Source organism: Glycine soja, chromosome 6 (assembly GCF_004193775.1).
Source record: "Glycine soja cultivar W05 chromosome 6, ASM419377v2, whole genome shotgun sequence".
Lineage (NCBI taxonomy): Eukaryota > Viridiplantae > Streptophyta > Magnoliopsida > Fabales > Fabaceae > Glycine > Glycine soja.
Window position 1 is genome coordinate 13,990,585 of NC_041007.1, and position 21,057 is coordinate 14,011,641.

Sequence of the window (21,057 nt, forward strand, 5' to 3'; positions counted from 1 at the left end):
TGCAATTTTATTTTTAAGGACTCTATTTTATTTGTGATGAAAAAATATTTTAAAAATAATCTTATATTTTTATTTGAGAATAATAAAATTAAATGTTTTCAACTAATTTTTCTTATCAGTCTAAAAGTAATTGTTTTTGTTATATATGAGTTCAGAGAAATCATAAGTGATAAGAGATGCAAGTAACACCTATTTATTTGACATGATTAAATAGAATTAAATATGTTTTTGATTCCTATAAGTTTATTTTTCTAATTTGAGTCTTGGTAAGTTAGTGTTTTTTTAATTTTAATTCCTTTAAAATATTTTGCTCATTTTTAATTTATGTAAATTTACATTTTTTTTAAATTTTAGTTCTTTTAAGATTCTAAATTTTTTATTTATAGTTTTCATAAATTCACGATTACAAGATCAAATGCAAATTGGAAAAATATAAACTTACAAGACTATAAATGAGCAATTAAAATATCTATCAGGAACAAAAAATATATTTAAATCAATTAAATATCATATATATATATATATATATATATATATATATATATATATATATATATAATAAAGAATGAGATAAGACTTTTATAGAAGTAAAATAACTCATTGATTAATTGATTGATTTGAAAAAAATATATACAAAAAAGTGCACATGTGCTATATTTATAGAGCTTATTAGAAGTAACAACTATTTTCTCAAAAAGTGCTAACAACACACTTTTTAACATACATTTTTTATGTCCCAAAATAATTGATTAAGGTTTCTTCACATTAATTAAGAAAATAAATATTTCAAGAGAATTAATATTCATTAGGGGATAATTTTACAAAAATATCCCTATTTTTTTCTTAAAAAATAATTATTTGAAATTAGTAAATCTGAGTTTTTGAACACCAAAACTATGATGGACTCTTTTAATATTTACTTTTGAAGTTTGCTCTAAATTTAAGTCCAATATTTATGTATATCCTACATGACAAAAAGTCAAAATACATTTATATTAAAGGATAAAGGCCATAAAAACATCCACAAACCTACTTGTCAAGTTGTCTTCAACTTTTTTCCTTCCCTCTTTCTCACTTTCATTCATTTTTCAAGCCTTTTTTTTTCGTTTCTATATTTTCAAAATTATTAGATATAGCTTAGGATGAAGAAAGGGTACTGCATTTCAAGGCCAAGACCATATATACTATCAACCTTAATAAGGATTCGTTTTATGTATACTTGCATAATTCCAATTAAGAGAAGTTAATTGATAGTATGGAAGGGTTCTCAATCAACCAAAGCAATTTAAAATTAGTTTGAAACTTCATTTAATAATTGATTCTTTAAACATAGTTTATAAATCAAATGCACCGAACATGATTTAAAAATTGAGCTTGATATACATACATACCTTCATTATTACAAAATTGACTTTTAATATCATCCTGTTAACATCGGTTATGATGATAACCAATGTTAAACAATACGCGGTAACATTTTTGTAAATAAGATGTCATCATTAACATTGATTACCGATGTTGTTGGATTTTTTTATATATAAAAAAGAGATTTTGACACTCAAACCCTTTTTGTCTCGTTTAATTCTCGTGTTCTCACTCTCCTCCTCCTCGCGGCGCTGTAACTCTCATTCTCCCTCTGTGACTCTCTCTCTCTCTCTCTCTCATTGTAACTTACCTCTTTGCAACGTGACATGCTCACCATGCCACCACCGTGTTCTCATTTTATGACTCTCGTTCTCGCTCTCACTCACAGTTCTACTCACTCTAGTTCTTGTTCTCGATCATGAAAGGTTAGTCTTCTATAAATGTTTGTTTCTGTGTTTGATTTTGATGGTGATGGTAAGCGAGAAGTTAGGTATGGCTCCTTCTATGAATGCTTATTTCTGTGTTTTGTTTATGTGTTTAGGTTTGGGTTCTTCTACAAATGCGTATTGCTTCTTGTTAATGTGTGTATTACTAACATGCAAATGCTTGTTAATGGGACTTTGTGCTGGTGTGAGAATTCTGTCACAGCCTTAGGCCCCTAATTTTTTTTAAATAGGAATATCATTCTTGGTTTTCAAAAATGGATATATGCACTACTGTGTCTTTCAACTCCGTGGCATGTACTCGACCAAACTCATATGTCTTGGTTTACTACTAGTAGGTAGGCATGCATATTTATTTTTAATAGTAACTTTAATATTGTAAATGGAGTTTAGAAACGATGAATGAAGATCAACAGAACTGGAAGGAAATGATTAAGACGATGATGAAGATTAACAAAAAACCAGAGGAAATCTTCAACACAAATCATATTATGGATTAGGTTAGAAATTTCAAGATTATTCTCAAATAAAGATGACATGATATAACACATTTGTTTATATTAGTTTGTTTGTTAAATGTAGTATTATGGTAAAGTCAGTAGCTCATTTGTTGTAACATGGAAGGATGAACTAGAGCATACTTGGCATCTGCTAGATAGTAATGGCAACATACACTCTATTACATACAACCAAAATATGGTGAGTTCAACTTTATTGACTGAATGGACAAAACTTAGAGATTTCTATGAATTCACTATAAATCATCAAGTGACCATGACCCATTTTGGGCAGATTGTTTTCTTCCTCTCCATCTTCAAAAGCAGGTTTGAACCAAAAGCTTATCCTAAATGACACTCCTTGTAACACCAAGTTCCTTTAAAGTCTTGCTAAGTGACTTGTAATAATTTGGTGAGTAATTAAGCACTCATTTGTCTGTCAAATTTTAAAATCATATACATATCTAATATGAATTTAATGTTAACGTCAGGATGTGCCGAGTATCATGAATTCATTTATGAAAGTTGCAAGATTCACCCATCTGAACTTGGAAGGGATTACAAAGCGCAAGATTGTTTATTTTGGATCTGTTAGTAATTACATTATACTATACTATTATCGATTTGTAAATTTTTGTTTATAAGTCTTGGTGGTATATTTTGTAGGAATTGGAACATCCAGAACACATTTGTGTGGAAATTTTGTTTATAGGTACTTTTGGTGCATGGTATATTTTGTTTAGAACTCTAAGTGATATATTAATTTGTGTAAATTTTTGTTTATAAGTCTTAGTGGTATATCTTGTTTATAAATTTATCTTATTTTATTAGTTTTATACAACTTTGAATGATAAGCTGTCATATGAATAATTATAAGTTGATAATTAAAAAAACATATATGATATTAAAAAAATCCAAAAAATAACATCGATTTTTTTTAAAAAAATGATGTTGTCAATGAAAAACAACATCGATTTTTCTAAAAACTGATGCTGGTGAGAAGAAAACAATATCGGTTTTTAAGCAACCAATATTAACGTTGATATTTTACGTCGGTAGTTTTAACATCGGTTAATAACTAATATTGAAACTCTTTAATAATCAATGTAAAAACTCTATTTTTTAGTAGTGCTTAAAGGATCAAGTAATTTCATAGTAACTCTAATTCTAAGTGAATTACTCATATTTTTTTTAAATCTAATGATTATATAAGTAACTAATTTCAACCATTAAATTTTAAGAAAATAAATTAACTAGATATTAAGAATTATTGTTATACCCATGTCTTTTATGATACATATTTAGTCATTGATTGCTTTGTCTACTATTATTATGCATATTTCTAGCCTATGATGGGACTCCTTATTCCTTTATATTGTTACCAGAAAATATCCATCCTAGCATCTTAAGTCAGTATTACTTATATCTAAGTAATATTGACTTGGGGTTAACTATTAATTCATGATATGACTTTAAATTCGGATAAAAGTAGCATCACTCTTAAGCCAGGAATACCGACTTAGAATTGGCATAATATCCAAGAAAATATTATTCATGTGATTGTACACATGCCAAACATAATGAAACCTAATGAAATTTCCCATCAAAGATATATCTCTCTATATAAAGTTCTTCCCTAAGTTAAAGATATATAACTAACTCATTTTGTCACTCTCACCTTAAACTTTTTCAAACTTAAGCGTTAGAGTGTTTGTAAGTGTCGCCACCTCAATCCTTGAGGAACATCATCAATCACCATTGTTCCACCGCATTGTTGATCTCTTTGCCTCTCTTCTTCGAACTCACATCTCAGCAATATATATATATATATATAAGCACAAATACATGTGGACGGCAAAAGTCTCATCTTCTCCTAAATTAATTTATTTATCGGCAAAGAAGAAGATATTATAAAAGGCAGTACCAGGGGTACTACAAAAACCCAAATACAAAAAAAGAAAAAGGTATAAAGATATATAGACCCTATAACTTACAGGTTAAATTATATTTATACCATCAAAAAGTACAAATACGAAATAACCTATGGAACCAGGTGTACATGTTACCCAACAAAAGATAGATACAACTATCAAATAGAAAAGAACTGCCCATGAAAAAACCAAAAAGATGCCGTCTGCATGTTATCCCCCATAACAATAGTACCAGAGAGACAATACAAGCAAAAAAAAAAAAAAAAACATTAAATAATGTTGCCTCCTTCCAACAAACATGAATATTTTTCAATAGACCATACTTAAATTCCTTCAAATACTATGCTTCATTTAAAAAACTCCACGTGCCAACTTGAAGCCCCACTCAACCAAATAGTAACGTCTCCTTCGAGTATCCATGAAACCACCAGTGTATCATCTCCACCATTATGCACGGGCACCAAAGAGCATGCACAAATTAAGCTTTAATTAGTCCCCATATATATAAATACAAACTCCATAAGATATATAGTAACAGCACGAAAATAACTCTCCCATAACTTCTTCAAAGATCAATCTCATGCCTATCTGTATCTGATAATAGTACATCCTTCGCATAATTTGGAAAGTATTTTAGCTATTTCAAATATTTAACCATTACATTATAAAATTAGGGCAACGTACCCACCGTACTAAGAACAATTTGTGTTGTTGAGGGGGTAGTGCGTGCATTGATGGCTGGCACTCTTGTCTTTGTTAAAGGGGTGGCACGTGGAACCGGTGCCGAAGGCTGCAGATTGTGTGAAGTGCTCTGAGAAACCGAGAAATTAAAGGAGTTCAATTGTCTCTGGGTGTTTCTGCCTCAGCTGGTCGTACAATATTTTGGTCTTGGGGGGTGTGTGTTGTATATGTGTCTAATGGACTTTGGAGGAGCTGGTTTATATGTGCCTAATCATACGGCTACTCTCATTCCTGTGGGTTTTTCTTTGTGGCTTACCTGGTTAAGAACTATTTATATTCATTAATTAACATTATGATATAAAATAGTATTTAATCTTAGGATGTCTGATATACTTGGTTTAATATACATATAATTCTTTGTTGATCCGAAAGAAAAGTTAGTATATTCTCGATCGATGGTGTGTTTCATTTGCTCCTAGCTTTGAACTAGTTAAGGTCCGAAGCTCCAAATGCGATTACGCATCGAAAAAGCTCACCCTATAGCTACCTAGCTAGCTAACTATCTAGTGCGATTGCAAAATTTCCAGTGATTCAACAATGCATGTAGTTCAAACTTCTCTTGATTTAATCATGCAAAAAAGATTAATTATGAACGGGCAGAAAGTGGGTTCAGTTTCTCTCTATGTATAATGTAGAGTTTCATGCATGCATACTATTGCATGGTGCATTATACAGTGCATTTCGTAAATTTGTTTTTATTCGGTTCAACTTGGCCTCCCAAGATAGTTGAGGCCAGAATTTTGTTCAACAACCTTTTGTGAGAAAGAAACCCAAAAGGAAAAAAGATGAATACGTATGAGGAAAGGTAACGCCCAGGACCCTGGCCAGGACCATTTGTTATAGATCAAACCAATTGAAAGTTATCTTCCGCCGGGTTATTACTTGATGAGATTTTTTTACTTATAATTAAGTCAATGTTAGCTCACTCAATTGTAAATGTTATTTTACAGCTAAGTTGTTAATGACAAATAATTCATTTGCTGTATCATAGTAAAAGGAGATAGTGATATCATTAAAATAATTTGGTGGAGGAAGTATCATTCCATGTGTTAAAAGCTTTTGGTGACTGCCAACCAAGAAATTATTAAGTGATCTTTGACCATCATCTCTGACTATAAATTTAATTATTTTTATATAATATATATTTAATTTTTAAAAAATTTAAGAGAAAATGATTAATAATAATTAATCGATCAAAATAATGGATCATCAAGACGACCTAAGAATTTAATTTCTCCCAGTTTACGGTCAACATAAATCAAGAGTTCAAGACTCAATTCAAAGACTAATATCTACCACGTACACTGTTTACACCCTAAAATTAAGTATATTGTATCTTGATCTATTTTTATTTTTTATGTAAAAAACAATAATCTAATTATGAAATATCATATATGATAAAAATATTTATTTTGGTAATATAATAGTTAGTTTAAAAACTATATTTAGAGTAATTTTTTATTAATTGACAATATAAGTTTTTTTTAATCTAACGGTACGTTTATCAAAATTAACTCTAAATCTTTCCAAAACAAATATTTTATATAATAAAAATATTTCATGTAAATATTTTTATAAAAAGAGTAAGTTTAGTTTCTATTTTTACTGTGCTCACATAAAATTTATTTAATGAAAAAGTATGAACAGAATGCATACAAAATGAGCTGCTAACGTTGTTATTCATAAGTTAAATATTATTATTTTAATCCTTAAACTATTTGGAAAATCTTTAAATAAGTTCTATATATATTTTAAACTTTTGTAACTAAGTACCTTAATTTACAAATTATTTCTATTGGGTAGAAAAAATATTTTTATTTGAATTTATGAGGTTTTTAAAATTAAGGAGTTTATCTAAAAAATTCAAATGATTTTGGTATACTAACTGACTTTGATTTTTTAAGAAATATATAATCATTTTTTTTTATCAGTAAAGGGGAGATATATTAACTGAAACAGCACAAGAAGTGACAAATTATAAGAGATGGAACAGTCCTATAGATAGACTGTCCCCTGACGGCCACCAGAAAATACAAAAGGCACTATAGAATATCCTATTATATATACGTATTACATTGCACACACAAAGGAATCCCTCAAGATACCACAGATTAATAAACAAAACTCAACTCCACCTGCAAATACATTAAGCAAGGCTTCACCAGCCAGCACCAAACATATACTTATATATATATATATATATATATATATAATGGCATGTATCATATGCACAACAAGTCTGCAATAAGGGGAAAAAAAGATAATCCACGCCGGACCAAAACTGCGAGGACAATCAGTCAGGCCATATATAATAGAATAATTAGTTCAGAATACTAAATATTATTCTAACTTTTCTAAATAAAATTTGAATTAACATACTAGTATATTATTATTGTTGATATTAGGTATTCATAAATGGTTTAATTATGTTTTTAATCTATCTAGGGTCTATTTTTCTAGTCCTCCAAATAAAACTTATATTTTTTAGTTCTCAAATTCAAAAAATATTCTTTTTATTCCTTCACCAAAATTTGAGAAACTAAAAAAATGTAAATTTCTATTTGAGTTAGAGATTAAAGAAGATTTGTCAAATCTAAGAGACTAGAAGTTACAAATTTTTATTTGGAAGATTAAAAAAAATCTTAATTTGAGGGACTCACAATATAATTAAACCTTTATAAATTATAACAACCTTTTTCAAAGTTTAATATTAGTGAAAAAATGTTTTCATTATTTGTATGTCTTTTCTTTGTGTATATATTTTCATAAGATATTTTACTTTTAATTAAATTAAATTAAATTTTTTAAAAAACATTATTAATAAAAGTTAATCATTGTCGATTTTATTTATCATATATTAAATTTTCGCCCCCTAAAAGAAATTTATGGTTCCGTCCCTGATTACGGTCTAAAATATTTTTATATTATTTTTAATAATAATAATAATTTATGGTAAGTTGGTTGGCTTTTTTAAAATCATCTTAAAAATCATATTAATAATAATTTATAATTAGATAATAATAAAAAAATATTTTACATTATCTATCGCATTATCATTAAATATTTATATATGCATAGATGGAATCTCCTGAACTATTTGAATTTTTTAAAATATATCTTTATGCTAGCTTTGACGGAAGCCTATCAAAACTCTATGCAAGGATCACTTTATAAGTTTACGAATCCAATTAAAATAAAATTAAGTTCACATGCCTAGTAATTAAAAACCCTCAAATAATTTGAAGAGAAACAAATTATAAATTTATCCTTATTTATATTAATATGGATTTAAGGGCAATGCAAATCATTTGCCTGGAAATATTGTAGACGAAGGCGACCAAGCAGAGTTCAAATTGAAATTGAATTGTTGACTAATTAAACAAATTACTAAATACTAGTAACACTTAAGATGGTGATACAGGTTACGGCCGTAACCTGTATGTGGTAAAGGGAATGTTTAGTGAGGCATAGGAGCTACACCTGGCCCTTGGGATCAACAAGGAGGTAATATTAATTAAGGTAATCAGCAAGTACCAAGTTGGAGATGTTTTCATTTCAGTTATGATATTTGGACATACACTCAATTATTTCAAACATTTATGGAACATTCATTATTTTTCTAATTTTTTTTATCATATCTTATTATCCATAATATCTACACTTTTTCTTTTAACTCTTTCTCACAAAATGTCAAATAGTATTTTAAGTGTTTAAGTATATTATTTTCTTTTTCATTTTCATATTATAAATTGTCAACTAATTTCTCAATGTACTATTTAAAAGTTATGTAGGAAATATATATTTGTATATACCTCTAATTAATATATTACAAAAAAAAAAAAAAATCAAAGTAAGATTCTGCAGCAAGTTTCACTCCGCTTGGAACAGAAACTATATATGATGAGTTGTAAGGCTTAAAGCCACGTCGTGGGGTTAAACGTCACAAAGTATAAAGATTCATATATAAGTGTGGACCCCACATGAATTTTGTGCATACACACCAGGATCGAATGTAGAAGCCAGCCGAGTTACCCATAGAGAGGGTGTCCCTGTGGAAGAGACTTGAACCAAATTGGGGATAGAGAAGGCAATAAGGTAATAAGAGAAGTGTTAATTTGGATTTGATTTTGGGTTAAAGTAAATAGTGTTTTGGGTGGTGGAACAACAACTGGAAAGTACTCTTACACTAAAGCTACATACATTATTTTGGTAAACCAAAAGATATTTTATTAAGAGGTACCGAACAATTACATGTGATGGTACACATAACACAGCCTTAATGGCTACAATAATCCCCTACAAAGCAGCTTATGTCTAAGAATATATACATAAATGCAAGCTGCATACAACCACGCATTCCTATTTAGCAACTTGCCTTCGCCATACTTTCTTGTCGACTTACCTTTTGAAGAGGGGTTAAAGTAAATTGTTACTTTGTTGTTGGGTGCTTTGTTTTTCAGCGTATTCGGAGTTACTGCGCTGTGATCTGGTCTGTCAGGAGGATTTGTATGCTTTATTTGAGTTTGTGGTTATTTTTTATTTATGTCACCATACTTGCATTAATAATTAGTAACCTAGCTCATGACTCTTTTTTGTGGGTATTTTGGTTAGTGGACTCATATATCTGTATTTCATTATAGGTACTGCTGGTACCATATATTAAATATATATTTTATTTTCTGATCAACAAAAAAAACTTGTCTTGCCATACTTCTCTTTTGAGCACTATAAATAGGTTCCCACTCTTGCCATAACGACTCGTGGAATTGAAAAGAGAGATTAGATAGCCTCAACTGAGGGGCTTCTCTTTGAGAGAATCGTATCTCACACCAATTAGATTCCAATTAGATTCAAGAGACATGGCCATTAACCATGAAACTTGGGCTTTCGTTTTCGGCCTTCTAGGTAGATACTAGTTCGCTATATCCTCACTTTATTTTATCGCTTTTATTATATTTTATTTTTAATTAGCCTACTTCTATCTCTATCACGTACTATCATATTTAATTTTTATCAATTTTAGCATTGCATTGTCCTCCTTTGCCATGCATCTAGCTACTTACGCAAGTTTGGTTTCAGCAAACTTCCTGTAGTTCAGAAATACGTAAAAGTAACGTTAGTTTTTTAATATTTGGAAGTGTATATTAATTTGTTATTATCAATTTACTATATGGGTAGTCTCTCAGATTAAAACTGGAACCTTATGGCATGCAGATTGCATGACATTTTTCTAGTTTTCGAAAAATGATCAATTTGAAAGCAAGAGAGTATTGCATTAGGGCACCATTTAACAAATCGGATTGTTCCCAAAGATAGTTATAATAACATGCAGAATTAATTATAGGGTGTGAATTCAAATTTTACATTACTAAGGAAATCAAACTTGTTGGTAGAAATAATAATAATTTATTACTATTTGTTCACCAGTGCTGATGGTATTTTTGCTGTGTTATTGTAGGCAACGTGATCTCCTTTATGGTGTTCCTCGCTCCATTGTAAGTGATATTTTTACGTAATTCAAGAATGAGCATCATATAATTATTTTTACTGACTATATATTAATTATATTTGATCAAATACAGACCGACTTTTTACCAAATCTACAAGAAGAAATCTACAGAAGAGTTCCAATCACTACCTTATGTTGTTGCATTGTTCAGTTCAATGCTTTGGATCTATTACGCACTCGTCAAAAAGGATGCTAGCCTCCTTCTCATTACTATTAACTCCTTTGGATGTGTGATAGAGACGATATACCTTGCAATCTTCCTAATTTACGCCCCAAGCAAAACCAGGGTACTCCTTCTAATTAATAACTCCTATATTCTAGTGATTATTCTTTTCTTTTCCTTTCTAGATTTTTTTTTCAAGAAAAAAAATTAATTAGTTTTCCTTTTATTAAATATTGTTACAGCTTTGGACCATCAAGCTTCTTCTCATGTTGAATGTTTTTGGATTCGGAGCGATGCTTCTTTCAACCCTCTACCTTACAACAGGATCCAAACGTCTTACTGTGATAGGATGGATTTGCCTTGTTTTCAACATAAGCGTTTTTGCTGCTCCTCTATGCATTATAGTAAGAATATAGGAGCAGATTGGTTAATTAAATCATAAAAAGAAAATGCTTATGTATACTTTTATTTTCAGTAAGTGTTTCTTTTTCTTTTCTTTTTACTCAAAGTACGTGTTTCTTTTTCAGAAGCTACTATTTTTAGCTACTGAAAAGAATATTGAAATATTAGTAGAAGATAATTTACTATTTCTTTTCGATTAAAATTTTACAATTTATGTATGTAGTTGTAATCTACTATACTGGAGAAATTTCATCTTCAACATTTTTGCATTTCTTAATTATGCACTCAAAGACAAACTAAATTCTTATATATTCATACATGCAGAAACGTGTCATAAAGACGAAGAGCGTGGAATTCATGCCTTTCAGTTTGTCCTTCTTTTTGACCATAAATGCTGTCATGTGGTTCTTCTATGGCCTTCTCCTCAAGGACTATTACGTCGCTGTAAGTTCATTTTAATACTTTTTTTTGTTATGAGATAGTTGAATTAAATAATGCTAACTAATTCATACTCATATTATGAGGTTAGGACTTCGGAGAGTATATTCATATTACACTGACCACTAAGTTTTTGTCTTATTCTAACTAAGGCTTTCCCTTTATCACTTTTATCATTTCTTTTTATTTATTGATCCCGTAACTTTTCCTTATGCTTATTTAAGTAATAATGTCAATTTAACTATAACAATTAATTAAATGTGTGCCTACACCACTAATGCATGCAGTATTATTTAATTGGCTAATTTTTTTCTCTCCTTCTATTTTTGAAATGCTCAATTTAATGCTAATTTTTTTTTATGAAAATATTATCCTTCCATCCGATGTCACTAACGTTAGTATCAATTTGATTTAACCACTAATTTGATTATGAGGAAAAAAAATAATGATGCGATATTTGCATTTGGATGAGCTGCAGCTACCAAATACGCTTGGGTTTCTATTCAGCATAATTCAGATGGTGTTGTATTTGATTTATAGAAACGCCAAGACACCTGATCTGCCAATGAAATTGCAAGAACTAAATAGTCATACTATTGACGTTGGGAAGCTGAGCAGAATGGAACCCTCTGAGCCGAATCATGTAACAAAAAATGGTACTTTAACTGAAAGAGAAATCTGAAGAACATCATGAATTCCGCTGGCAATGTGTGATTAATTAACCAATGAACAAGTCCAAAGAGCAAGAAAGAAAAAAAAAACAAAAAAAAGGGATGCAAAAATATTTAACCTAAAAGTACAATCACTCTACTTGGTCAAGTGGGGCCTCTTCTCAACCCAAGAACAGTACGTGTACTTTGGAGTTTAGGGTTCTTCTTTTAATTAATGTATTTGCATCAGTTTGTAGCTGTAATATTTTAAGTGGTTAGTTATTATGTTAGCATTATCATCTCTTTGGCCTCTTCCATCATATTCAGACTTTAGTAAAACGTGAAACATTAGTATCTTCAATTCTCTTGTTTCAGTGTGTCGCTCAGTCAACCTCATAATAAATTTTCTCTTTTCGTTGTACGCGTAATCTATGATCATGTAGTGGGAATTAAATATTTTATAACTAATGAGCACACTTTTATTTGTTTCCATATATGCTACAATCATCGTTATCCAAGTGTTGAATTTTATGTGGTTAGTGGTAAATAATCATGATTGAATTATGCATCAAAGCCACGATGATAGTGGGGGGTCTTACAATTTAGGACAAATATAAAGACCACCCTAAAAAGTAAAATATGCATATCTTCATGACGGAAGCTAATTAACAATCATTGGCAGAAATACCCGACACTAGGACCATGGATGCCAATCAAGAGTCACTACAATTTATTCATAAAAGAGAAAGGTGTTAAAAATTATAAGAAAAATGATAAGACACACAAAGTAACACCTGTTTATTATTTGATGTGATTAAAGATCAGTGAGTTTAAAGAATAAGAGTGAGCTTTTATAGAAGTCACTCGTTGAAGGACAGGTTGCTCTAGTGATTGGAAAGGAGGATTTGGAAAGGAGGATTTTAAGAGTGAAGGAAAAGAAGTTGTGAATTTGAATATTTTTTATTGATATTTTTAATATAAATTAATAATTAATATTTTTTGATAAAAAAAAAGTAACTCATTGAATTGATTAATTTTAAAAAAATACAATAAAAGTGTACATGTGCTATATTTATAGAATTTATGGTAAATTATATTTTGATCCTTAAACTTTTCTACTCTTAAACATGATTTTGGTAATTTAATTTTTTTGAAACTGATCTCTATCTACAAATTTTTTTCCCCATCCAATATTCTGTTTATTTTTATTCATTTTAGCCGTTAAGTAATAAAATAATATTTATTTTATTAAGTTTTATGGTGATTTTAATCCACTAGAATTTGATATAATATTTGCAAAACTTTATTAAGGCCAAACTTTGATCATAATGCTTTTACAATAAAACTTATAATTGATATAAGATGACAAATGAATTCATATTTTTTCAGTTATTAATATACAAATTTATTAAAATTAACTAATATTAATGGTAATTCATCTTCGTGAGTAATTTATTTAGGGTTACAATTTCTATTTCAGTCCTAAATTGATGATTTATTTTAAAATTTAAAATAGTATACTTAATTGTAGTTTCACATAATAAAAAATGAATTTCAATTATAATAACCGTAAATGAAATTTGAATTTGAACCCATGACAAACATAAATTTTATTCCTTAATTTTTTTATTCTGTAATTGTGTGTATATTATAATTTTAAAATATTTCAATGAAAATAATACAAATCAATAATTGAAAACAAAAGAATTAAAATTAAATAAAACTACATAAAATAAAAATTGTTGTTATTCAGTGGCTAATTGTTGCATGAGTAACATAGAAAAACCTTCCTTTCAAAAAAACATAGAAAAACCTTATTCTCAAACAAAGACATTATTATACTCCCTTGAACAAAGACATTATTATACTCCCTTGAATATGAGTAGAGTATCATGTTGTAGATATAACATGTTGAGTAAAGTATCCCTCCTCACGATGTTTACATCTGCATGTACTCAATCCACTTGCAGGACATTATCATTAGGATATCCATGGTATACACCAAACTGTGCTTCTTCAATCTGTCGCATCAAAAGTCCAAAAAATGATTTCCGGTCATTATAACATCCTAAGCAAAAAATAAATAAAAAATCATTAGTCCCATTTAACGAAAACACAAAATTAAAAAAATGAAATAACTGCTTTTTGGTTCAACATTGAAGCAAATGATTTGAAGCATTTGCTGAAAAAAAAAAATTGTTAAGCCTTATTAGGCCCACTCACGTTTAAATGAAAGAAAAGACCTAGAACAGTTTGAAATCTTGCTAAAAATAAATTCTGATTCAAAGTTGAAACCTGAAATTGATGACTGAAAAATGTGAATAGTGAATTTTTTAATGTAATTGACAAATGCTAATTAATTGACAATATTGACATAAAAAAGAATATACCAAAACGCCCTTTTTTTCGTTGATAGAATATTTCCTTTTATTAGATCCCAATAAAAAAAATACACAAATGTCCCTATTTTGGGAGGAAAGAAAATTGTTTTTGAGATCCCAACTCTATTAAATTTATATATAAAAAGATATAAAAAATACAACTTTATATTCATTGCACAATTTTTATTTCAGTACGCATTAAATATTTTTTAATCGTCAATATTTTTTATTAAATAAGATCAAGAAATATTATAAAAAAAATAATTAAAACAAAACATTTAAATAATGTTTAACTAATTACACCATTATTTCAATTTAAACATTGTGCATTTTAATTATTTCTTTCCAAAATTAATTTTTAATGTATAAGAAATAAATTAGCTGCAAAGTGACCTTTTAATTATTTTAACTTGAATTGGTCAATATTACCCTTAATTTGGGCGGAAAATTTTGGAAACGACTGTCACTTAGTGTTACAGGAAAGACAATCATTGCGTAGACTGATAATTTTGTTGTAGTTATCTAGATAACTAGCTAGTTACTTACTACTTTTGTAGATATTTTGGTACTTAGTTTGGTTTAGTCTTGATGCTTTTTGTGTAATTATCTAAATAACTAGTTTCTTATACTATTTTGTAAATGTTTTGATACTTAGTGTGGATCAATCTTAATACTTGTTTTGATATATTCTATCAAACAAACTTGTTATATGCATCACGCATTGATGTATTATTAATAGATAGATATCTAGATTAGTTACTTAGTATTGTAAATATTTTGATACTTTGTTTGGAAGAGTCTTGATATTTGTGTTAAAAATATCTTAAAAAAGTTTTTTAAGTGGATTCGTAATGTACTTTATATATTTATCTGGTAAAAAAAATTAAAAAAAATATTTAATCAATGACTGATTATTTTACGACTGGAATACTGAATCAGTTGCTGAAACACATTAAATCAATCCCCAAATTCTTACATTCGATCAGTAAATCAGTTGCCAAATACTAGTCACTGATAAAACAGTCACCGAATTAGTCATTAAGATTAGTTACACTGAACCAATCTCCGAGAATCAGTCGCTGAACTAGTCACTGTTTAACAGAGATCAAGGAAATAGCGACCAAAATAGTTGGTTGCTTAATCAGTCACTGAATTAAGTAGCGACTGATTTCTCTTGAGTAATTATTTATCCGTTGTTATTTACCTATTTTCTTCTAGTGTGTGGATAATAGACTGTCTTTTTGGTTGGACATGGGTCTTGGTCTAGTATATGTTCTCCTTTCCTTGACATGGGTCTTGGTCTAGTCACCCATGTGTTTTGTTTATTCTTTCATCAATAAATTTAGGTTGGTATTTGCATAGGATTGAAGGGAGGATGGTGCAACTAGTTGGGAAAACATTCCCTCTCTTTTTTATGCTTTTGCCTTCTTGTTCTAAAAAAAATTATTAAGATATATCGTCCATGCATTTTTTAAAAGTTGTCTTTTAATTTTTTTTTAACTGTTATAATTATTGTCCGTCAATACTAAAAATGTGTTGTATTAATTAAATTTTTAGAATAAATATCATGTTTTTTTTTACAGAAAATATCATGTGTTAACTCAAATAATTGATTTTAAGATTATAAATTTGAATTGTCACTCGTGAATAAAATATATTTTAATTACGTGATTTTTCCTACATTAAAATATACTCAATAGTATGTATATATTTAATTCAAATAGTTAAAATATCAATACTTTGCTTGCACAGTTTCGTCTTAATTATGAAATAAATTGTCAAGGTTGCTCTTACTTTGGGCGGAAAAGTTTTCTTACAGTTTTCTCTCTCACGGTAACTTGGTATATATGGAAGGAAAAAAAAAAACTTAAGTGACTAACTTGGGTTGTGTATATGACTTTTGAACATTCCCAACGAGATTATTTGTATTGATTCCGCAATCCTAATCTAATCATTCCTCTGATCTTATAAGAAGAAAAAAAAAACATTACACTGATTAAGAAAATTAGATAATCATATTTAATTATATTAATTTCAATTAAACGGTAATTTTTTCAACTTACCCTAGATTTGAATTTGATATATATCAAGGATGAGAAAGAGCTATTGAAACTAATACTTCAATTAAATAAAGGATATATTTTAGAGATAACAACGATAAATAAATTAAAATTTTCTTATATTTAAGATGAAAATTTTCTTCTTATATTTGAAACCATACATAATATTATCCGTGTCTTTAAATATAAGATTTTTTTTCAATTTTATTTGTCTATTTTCATAAGATTCTTTTCAAGTTATCTTTTACATTAATTATTTTTTTTTATCAAAATAATGTTAATTACTTTATAATAAATGTTATGAATTGAAAAGATAAAAGCCTTCTCTCTCTTGTAAGCAATGGAAAATATGACTAACAGATATTAATTAATTAGGTAGAAAGCAGTTAAATGAAAAAAAAAATATTATAAGTTTCAATAATTTTGAGGATAATTTTTTAAAAAAATTCTAACAAACTTAATGTCACTAATTAAATCAATCAACTTTCCTAAAAAATATGAATTAATTAAAAAAATAAGTACGAGAATAGTATATAAACACACGGAGTACATCAATCTAGCTTGTAGTTAAGCACAAATACAAGGGGACTGCAAAAGTCTCATCTTCTCCTTAATCATGATGGCCTTGGATTAACTACCATCTAGTTTACATTCTCAAGTCTATCTGATAATTGCACATCCTCCACATAATTTGAAAAATGTCAAATATATATTATATCTCAAATTAGCCATTATAAGATAAAGTTAGCTAGGATGCCCACTGTACTAATTAGGTATATATATTATTAATAGGGTTGTGTAAAAATTAGTTCCATAAGAAAATTGAATCAAATTACTTTCAAATTATTTTAATCGACTCGATTTTATATTCAAATAGTCAAATTGATTTGGAAATCTGTTCAGAACCAAATTGGTTTTATAAAAATCATTTTGAATCGAATTGATTTTTAACCGGTTTTAAATTGGTTTTAAGAATTGCATTAATTTTAAACTGATTTTTGAACTATTTCTTTTAAATAAAAGTTAAAGTAAAAATTAATTTTGAACTGATTTTTGAACAGATTTTATAAAAACAATTTGATTATCTGAACTGATTTTATAAAAGAATACTATTTTTTTCTTGAACTATTTAACAAAAAACCAATTTATTTTAAGTTCGGTTATTTTTTTTTTGCACATCCCTGGCTATTACTTAGACTATAGGGCCCACTATACCGCTTTAATTGGGAAACCGGCCACAACCAGAGTAACTAACTTGGGTCTTGGTTTTGTGTGTATGGTTTATGAGCATTTCCAACGAGATGATTTGGATTGATTCCTCAATTAGTTCTAACCCGATAACTTGTTATGTTTACATCAATCTTGGATTTGAACACAAATGCATGTAGACCGCAAAACTCTCATCTAATGTTTCTCCCATGCCATGATCTTGGACTAGCTAGCATATATCTAACCTTGATCGATCTCATGCATGCATATTTGATAATAGCTAGCACATCCTTCGCATAGTTTGGGAAGTATCCTAGCTACCTCATATTAACCATTATATATTATATAATTAGTGCAATCCACCCTACTATGAAATATAACTTTAACTCAAATGTTTATCTTAACCATTAAATTTCTTTTATTTCATGTACTGTATAGAAGTTAAGTGTTAATGCTTTTAAAGTTGTGTGGCTAACATCCTTTTTAGAAATGTGACTGGACGTGTTTATCCGATTCTTGCAAGTAAAATTTGATACACAATTGTTTCAATTTTAAAATCAGATTAATGATATTAATTATTCTAATTCAAATTTGAATCAAAATCCGATTATATGAAAGTAAAAGTTATCAAAATTAAAAAATTAATATTTTTTTTCATCTTGGGTTTTATTTTCTTTGCATTTCCTGTTTCTTTTAGGGTAACTATCACGATATTTGTGCCTTCTGCCTTCGCATGGTAATTCAATTGCTTTTGCATATTATAAAAGTAAATAAATAACTTAATACATATTTAAGTTATTAAGGTCATTGTTATTAAAAGAAACAATATTTATATAGCAAGTATATTATTTACAAATGTCTAAATTATATTTTTTTTCTTGGTAAGTAAGAACATAACAATAAAATAAAAACACAACATCATGCAAAACAGGAGTAGCCGTAAATAGAGTTCATTTTTAGTGTGTATATATATATATATATAAAAGACAGGCAGGATAAAGAATTTTGTAAATAATAATTAATATAATGGTATATAATAAATTTTTCTAATAAAGACATATGAATAGATAAAAATATTTTTTTTTCAAAAATTTAGAAAAATAAAATAAAAAATAATTAGAAAATTATTTATAACAAAAAGATTTATAAGTGATGATTGTGAATAAGCATTGCACTAAGGGTAAGGCGGGGACATGTATGTAATTTTTCGTCGTGTCTCATCCCCAGCTCCATTCTCAATCTCCCGGTCTCCATTTAGGATCAGATATATTTATCTTGTCTCTATCTTTATCCACTATAAATGACTACTACTTTGAAACAATATAGTTGTAGATTTTTTTGTCTAATTTTAAATTTAAAAGTAATTTTAATTAGATGTCACTAAATGCATAAGCCACAAGAATACAATGATTCATAACATAAACTTAACTCATTACAATATCTCATAAAAAGATTAAATATATATTTTTGAGAAAACATAATTAATTGTTTAAAATTTTCAAAAATGCAAAAAGAGTAGGAGTACTCAAATTGAGAAAATATATCGAATTATAGTCACACAATTATTTCTTATTTTATTGTTATTATTTTACATGCTAATATAAACTATTGAATATAATTTTTATGAATAAAGGACATAAAATAGTAATATGATATAAATAAATGAATAATTATTATAAAAAGTGTGTAAGTATAAAATAATAAAAAGAAAAGAAATGGGAAAAAAATAAAATGATAGACAGAGAAAGTGAAAAGGAGTTGGATAGGAGATGTGATTTATTATAAAATAGAAGAGGAAATTAAAAAATCTTTAAAAAAAAAGAAAAGTAAATGATAGAGAGGGAACAAATATAAAACTGAGAGTATAAAATAATAAAAAGAAAATGATAGAGAGGAAAAAGGTGAAAAGGAGTTGGGTAAGAGATGTGTTTGTTTATTAGAAAATAGAAAAGAGAAAAAATCTATTAAAAAAACAAAAGAAAAGTAAATAAAAAAGTCTGAGAGGAAATAAGAAAAAAATGAGTAGTAATTTTTTTTCTAAATAATAATAATATAAATATTTATAATATTATTATAAATAAATTTGTATGTCGAATAAATAGAATTGATATTAAGCTCATAAAATAACGTAAAAAGAATTAAATAAGAAAAAGAAAACAAAATGCATTAAAAGAGAAAGAGAAAAGAAACAAAAATTAAGAAAAGAAAGGAAAAAACGTGTGAAATGAAAAAAAAAATGTTAAAAGAAAAATCTGAAATAAAGAAATTAAATAGTATAATAGATAATAAAATAGATTTTATTCCTTCTTATATAAATAGATAGTTTTAAAAAATACTTAAAAAAAGAGAAAAAGGAAGAGAGAGTTTTTTAAGGGAATTTTTTTTAAGAGAGCGACACGTATCCTAGGGAGGACATTATTTTATTAAGATAGATAGATAGACGAGTTAGCCTAACCATTCAGCATGGTGATTTCAACTTGTTTGAGATTTAGAATATACAGATGATGAATTGGATAAATGATTGGTGCTGGTTGCCACAATTAAATTACCCACTAGGATAAATGAATTGAATGCATGGTTGAGAATCCACGTACGCTTGATCCACGTAAACAACACTAAATGAAACAAAGTCCAAAATGCGTTGAAGAAGTGACACACACACCTAAGCCATAACAACCCAAAGATATATATATATATATATATATATATATATATATATATATATATATATATATATATATATATATATATCCTAAATTGTGAGGGACCTATAAAAAACCAACATAAATACCATATATCCTACATACCCCTCTATTCATGTATCTCTTCTCTATTAGTATACATTATTCTAGATTAGTCTCTAGTATGAGTAGTGTGATTTGTGACTGCTCGCATAGGTCAACAAGCAAAAGCCTTTCTTGTTTAAGTTAGCATAATATTCTCGATCGATGGTGTGTTTCATTTGCTGCTAGCTTTATGCCAAACTAGTTAAGATCCGAAGCTCCAAATGCGATTACGCATCGAAAAAGCTCTCCCTATAGCCACCTAGAGCTAGCTAGCAAACTATCTAGTGCGATTGCGAAATTTTCAGTGATTCAACGATGCATGTAGCTCAAACTTCTCTTGATTTAATCATGCAAAAAGGATTAATTATGAACGGGCAGAAAGTGGGTTCAATCTCTATTTATATATATATAATGTAGATAGAGTTTCATGCATCTTATTGCATGGTGTTATACAGTGCAGCTGGCCAAATTTGGCTTTGGTG

The 21,057-nt window shown here is 28.1% G+C and overlaps 1 protein-coding gene across 2 annotated transcripts; it reads left to right on the forward strand.

Annotated features, from left to right (window-relative positions):
- The first annotated feature begins 9,738 nt into the window (after positions 1-9,738).
- LOC114416090 (bidirectional sugar transporter SWEET14-like) lies at positions 9,739-12,603 on the forward strand. 2 transcript variants are annotated; one of them, XM_028380968.1, is made up of 6 exons: positions 9,739-9,882; positions 10,436-10,472; positions 10,560-10,773; positions 10,892-11,053; positions 11,376-11,495; positions 11,968-12,603. In XM_028380968.1, the coding sequence occupies exons 1-6, from the start codon at positions 9,837-9,839 to the stop codon at positions 12,169-12,171; spliced, it is 783 nt and encodes a 260-aa protein (XP_028236769.1). In that variant the 5' UTR covers positions 9,739-9,836; the 3' UTR covers positions 12,172-12,603. The 2 variants fall into 2 exon arrangements, with proteins under 2 accessions (XP_028236769.1, XP_028236770.1); XM_028380969.1 differs by having other exon boundaries at positions 12,030-12,603.
- The last annotated feature ends 8,454 nt before the right edge of the window (positions 12,604-21,057 follow it).

Bases quoted from the DNA above. Each gene is read 5' to 3' on its own strand.
- LOC114416090 (XM_028380968.1), top strand. From the start codon at position 9,837: ATGGCCATTAACCATGAAACTTGGGCTTTCGTTTTCGGCCTTCTAG. The intron at 10,473-10,559 runs GTAAGTGATATT...GATCAAATACAG, and splicing joins ATGGTGTTCCTCGCTCCATT to ACCGACTTTTTACCAAATCT. The intron at 11,054-11,375 runs GTAAGAATATAG...TCATACATGCAG, and splicing joins CTGCTCCTCTATGCATTATA to AAACGTGTCATAAAGACGAA.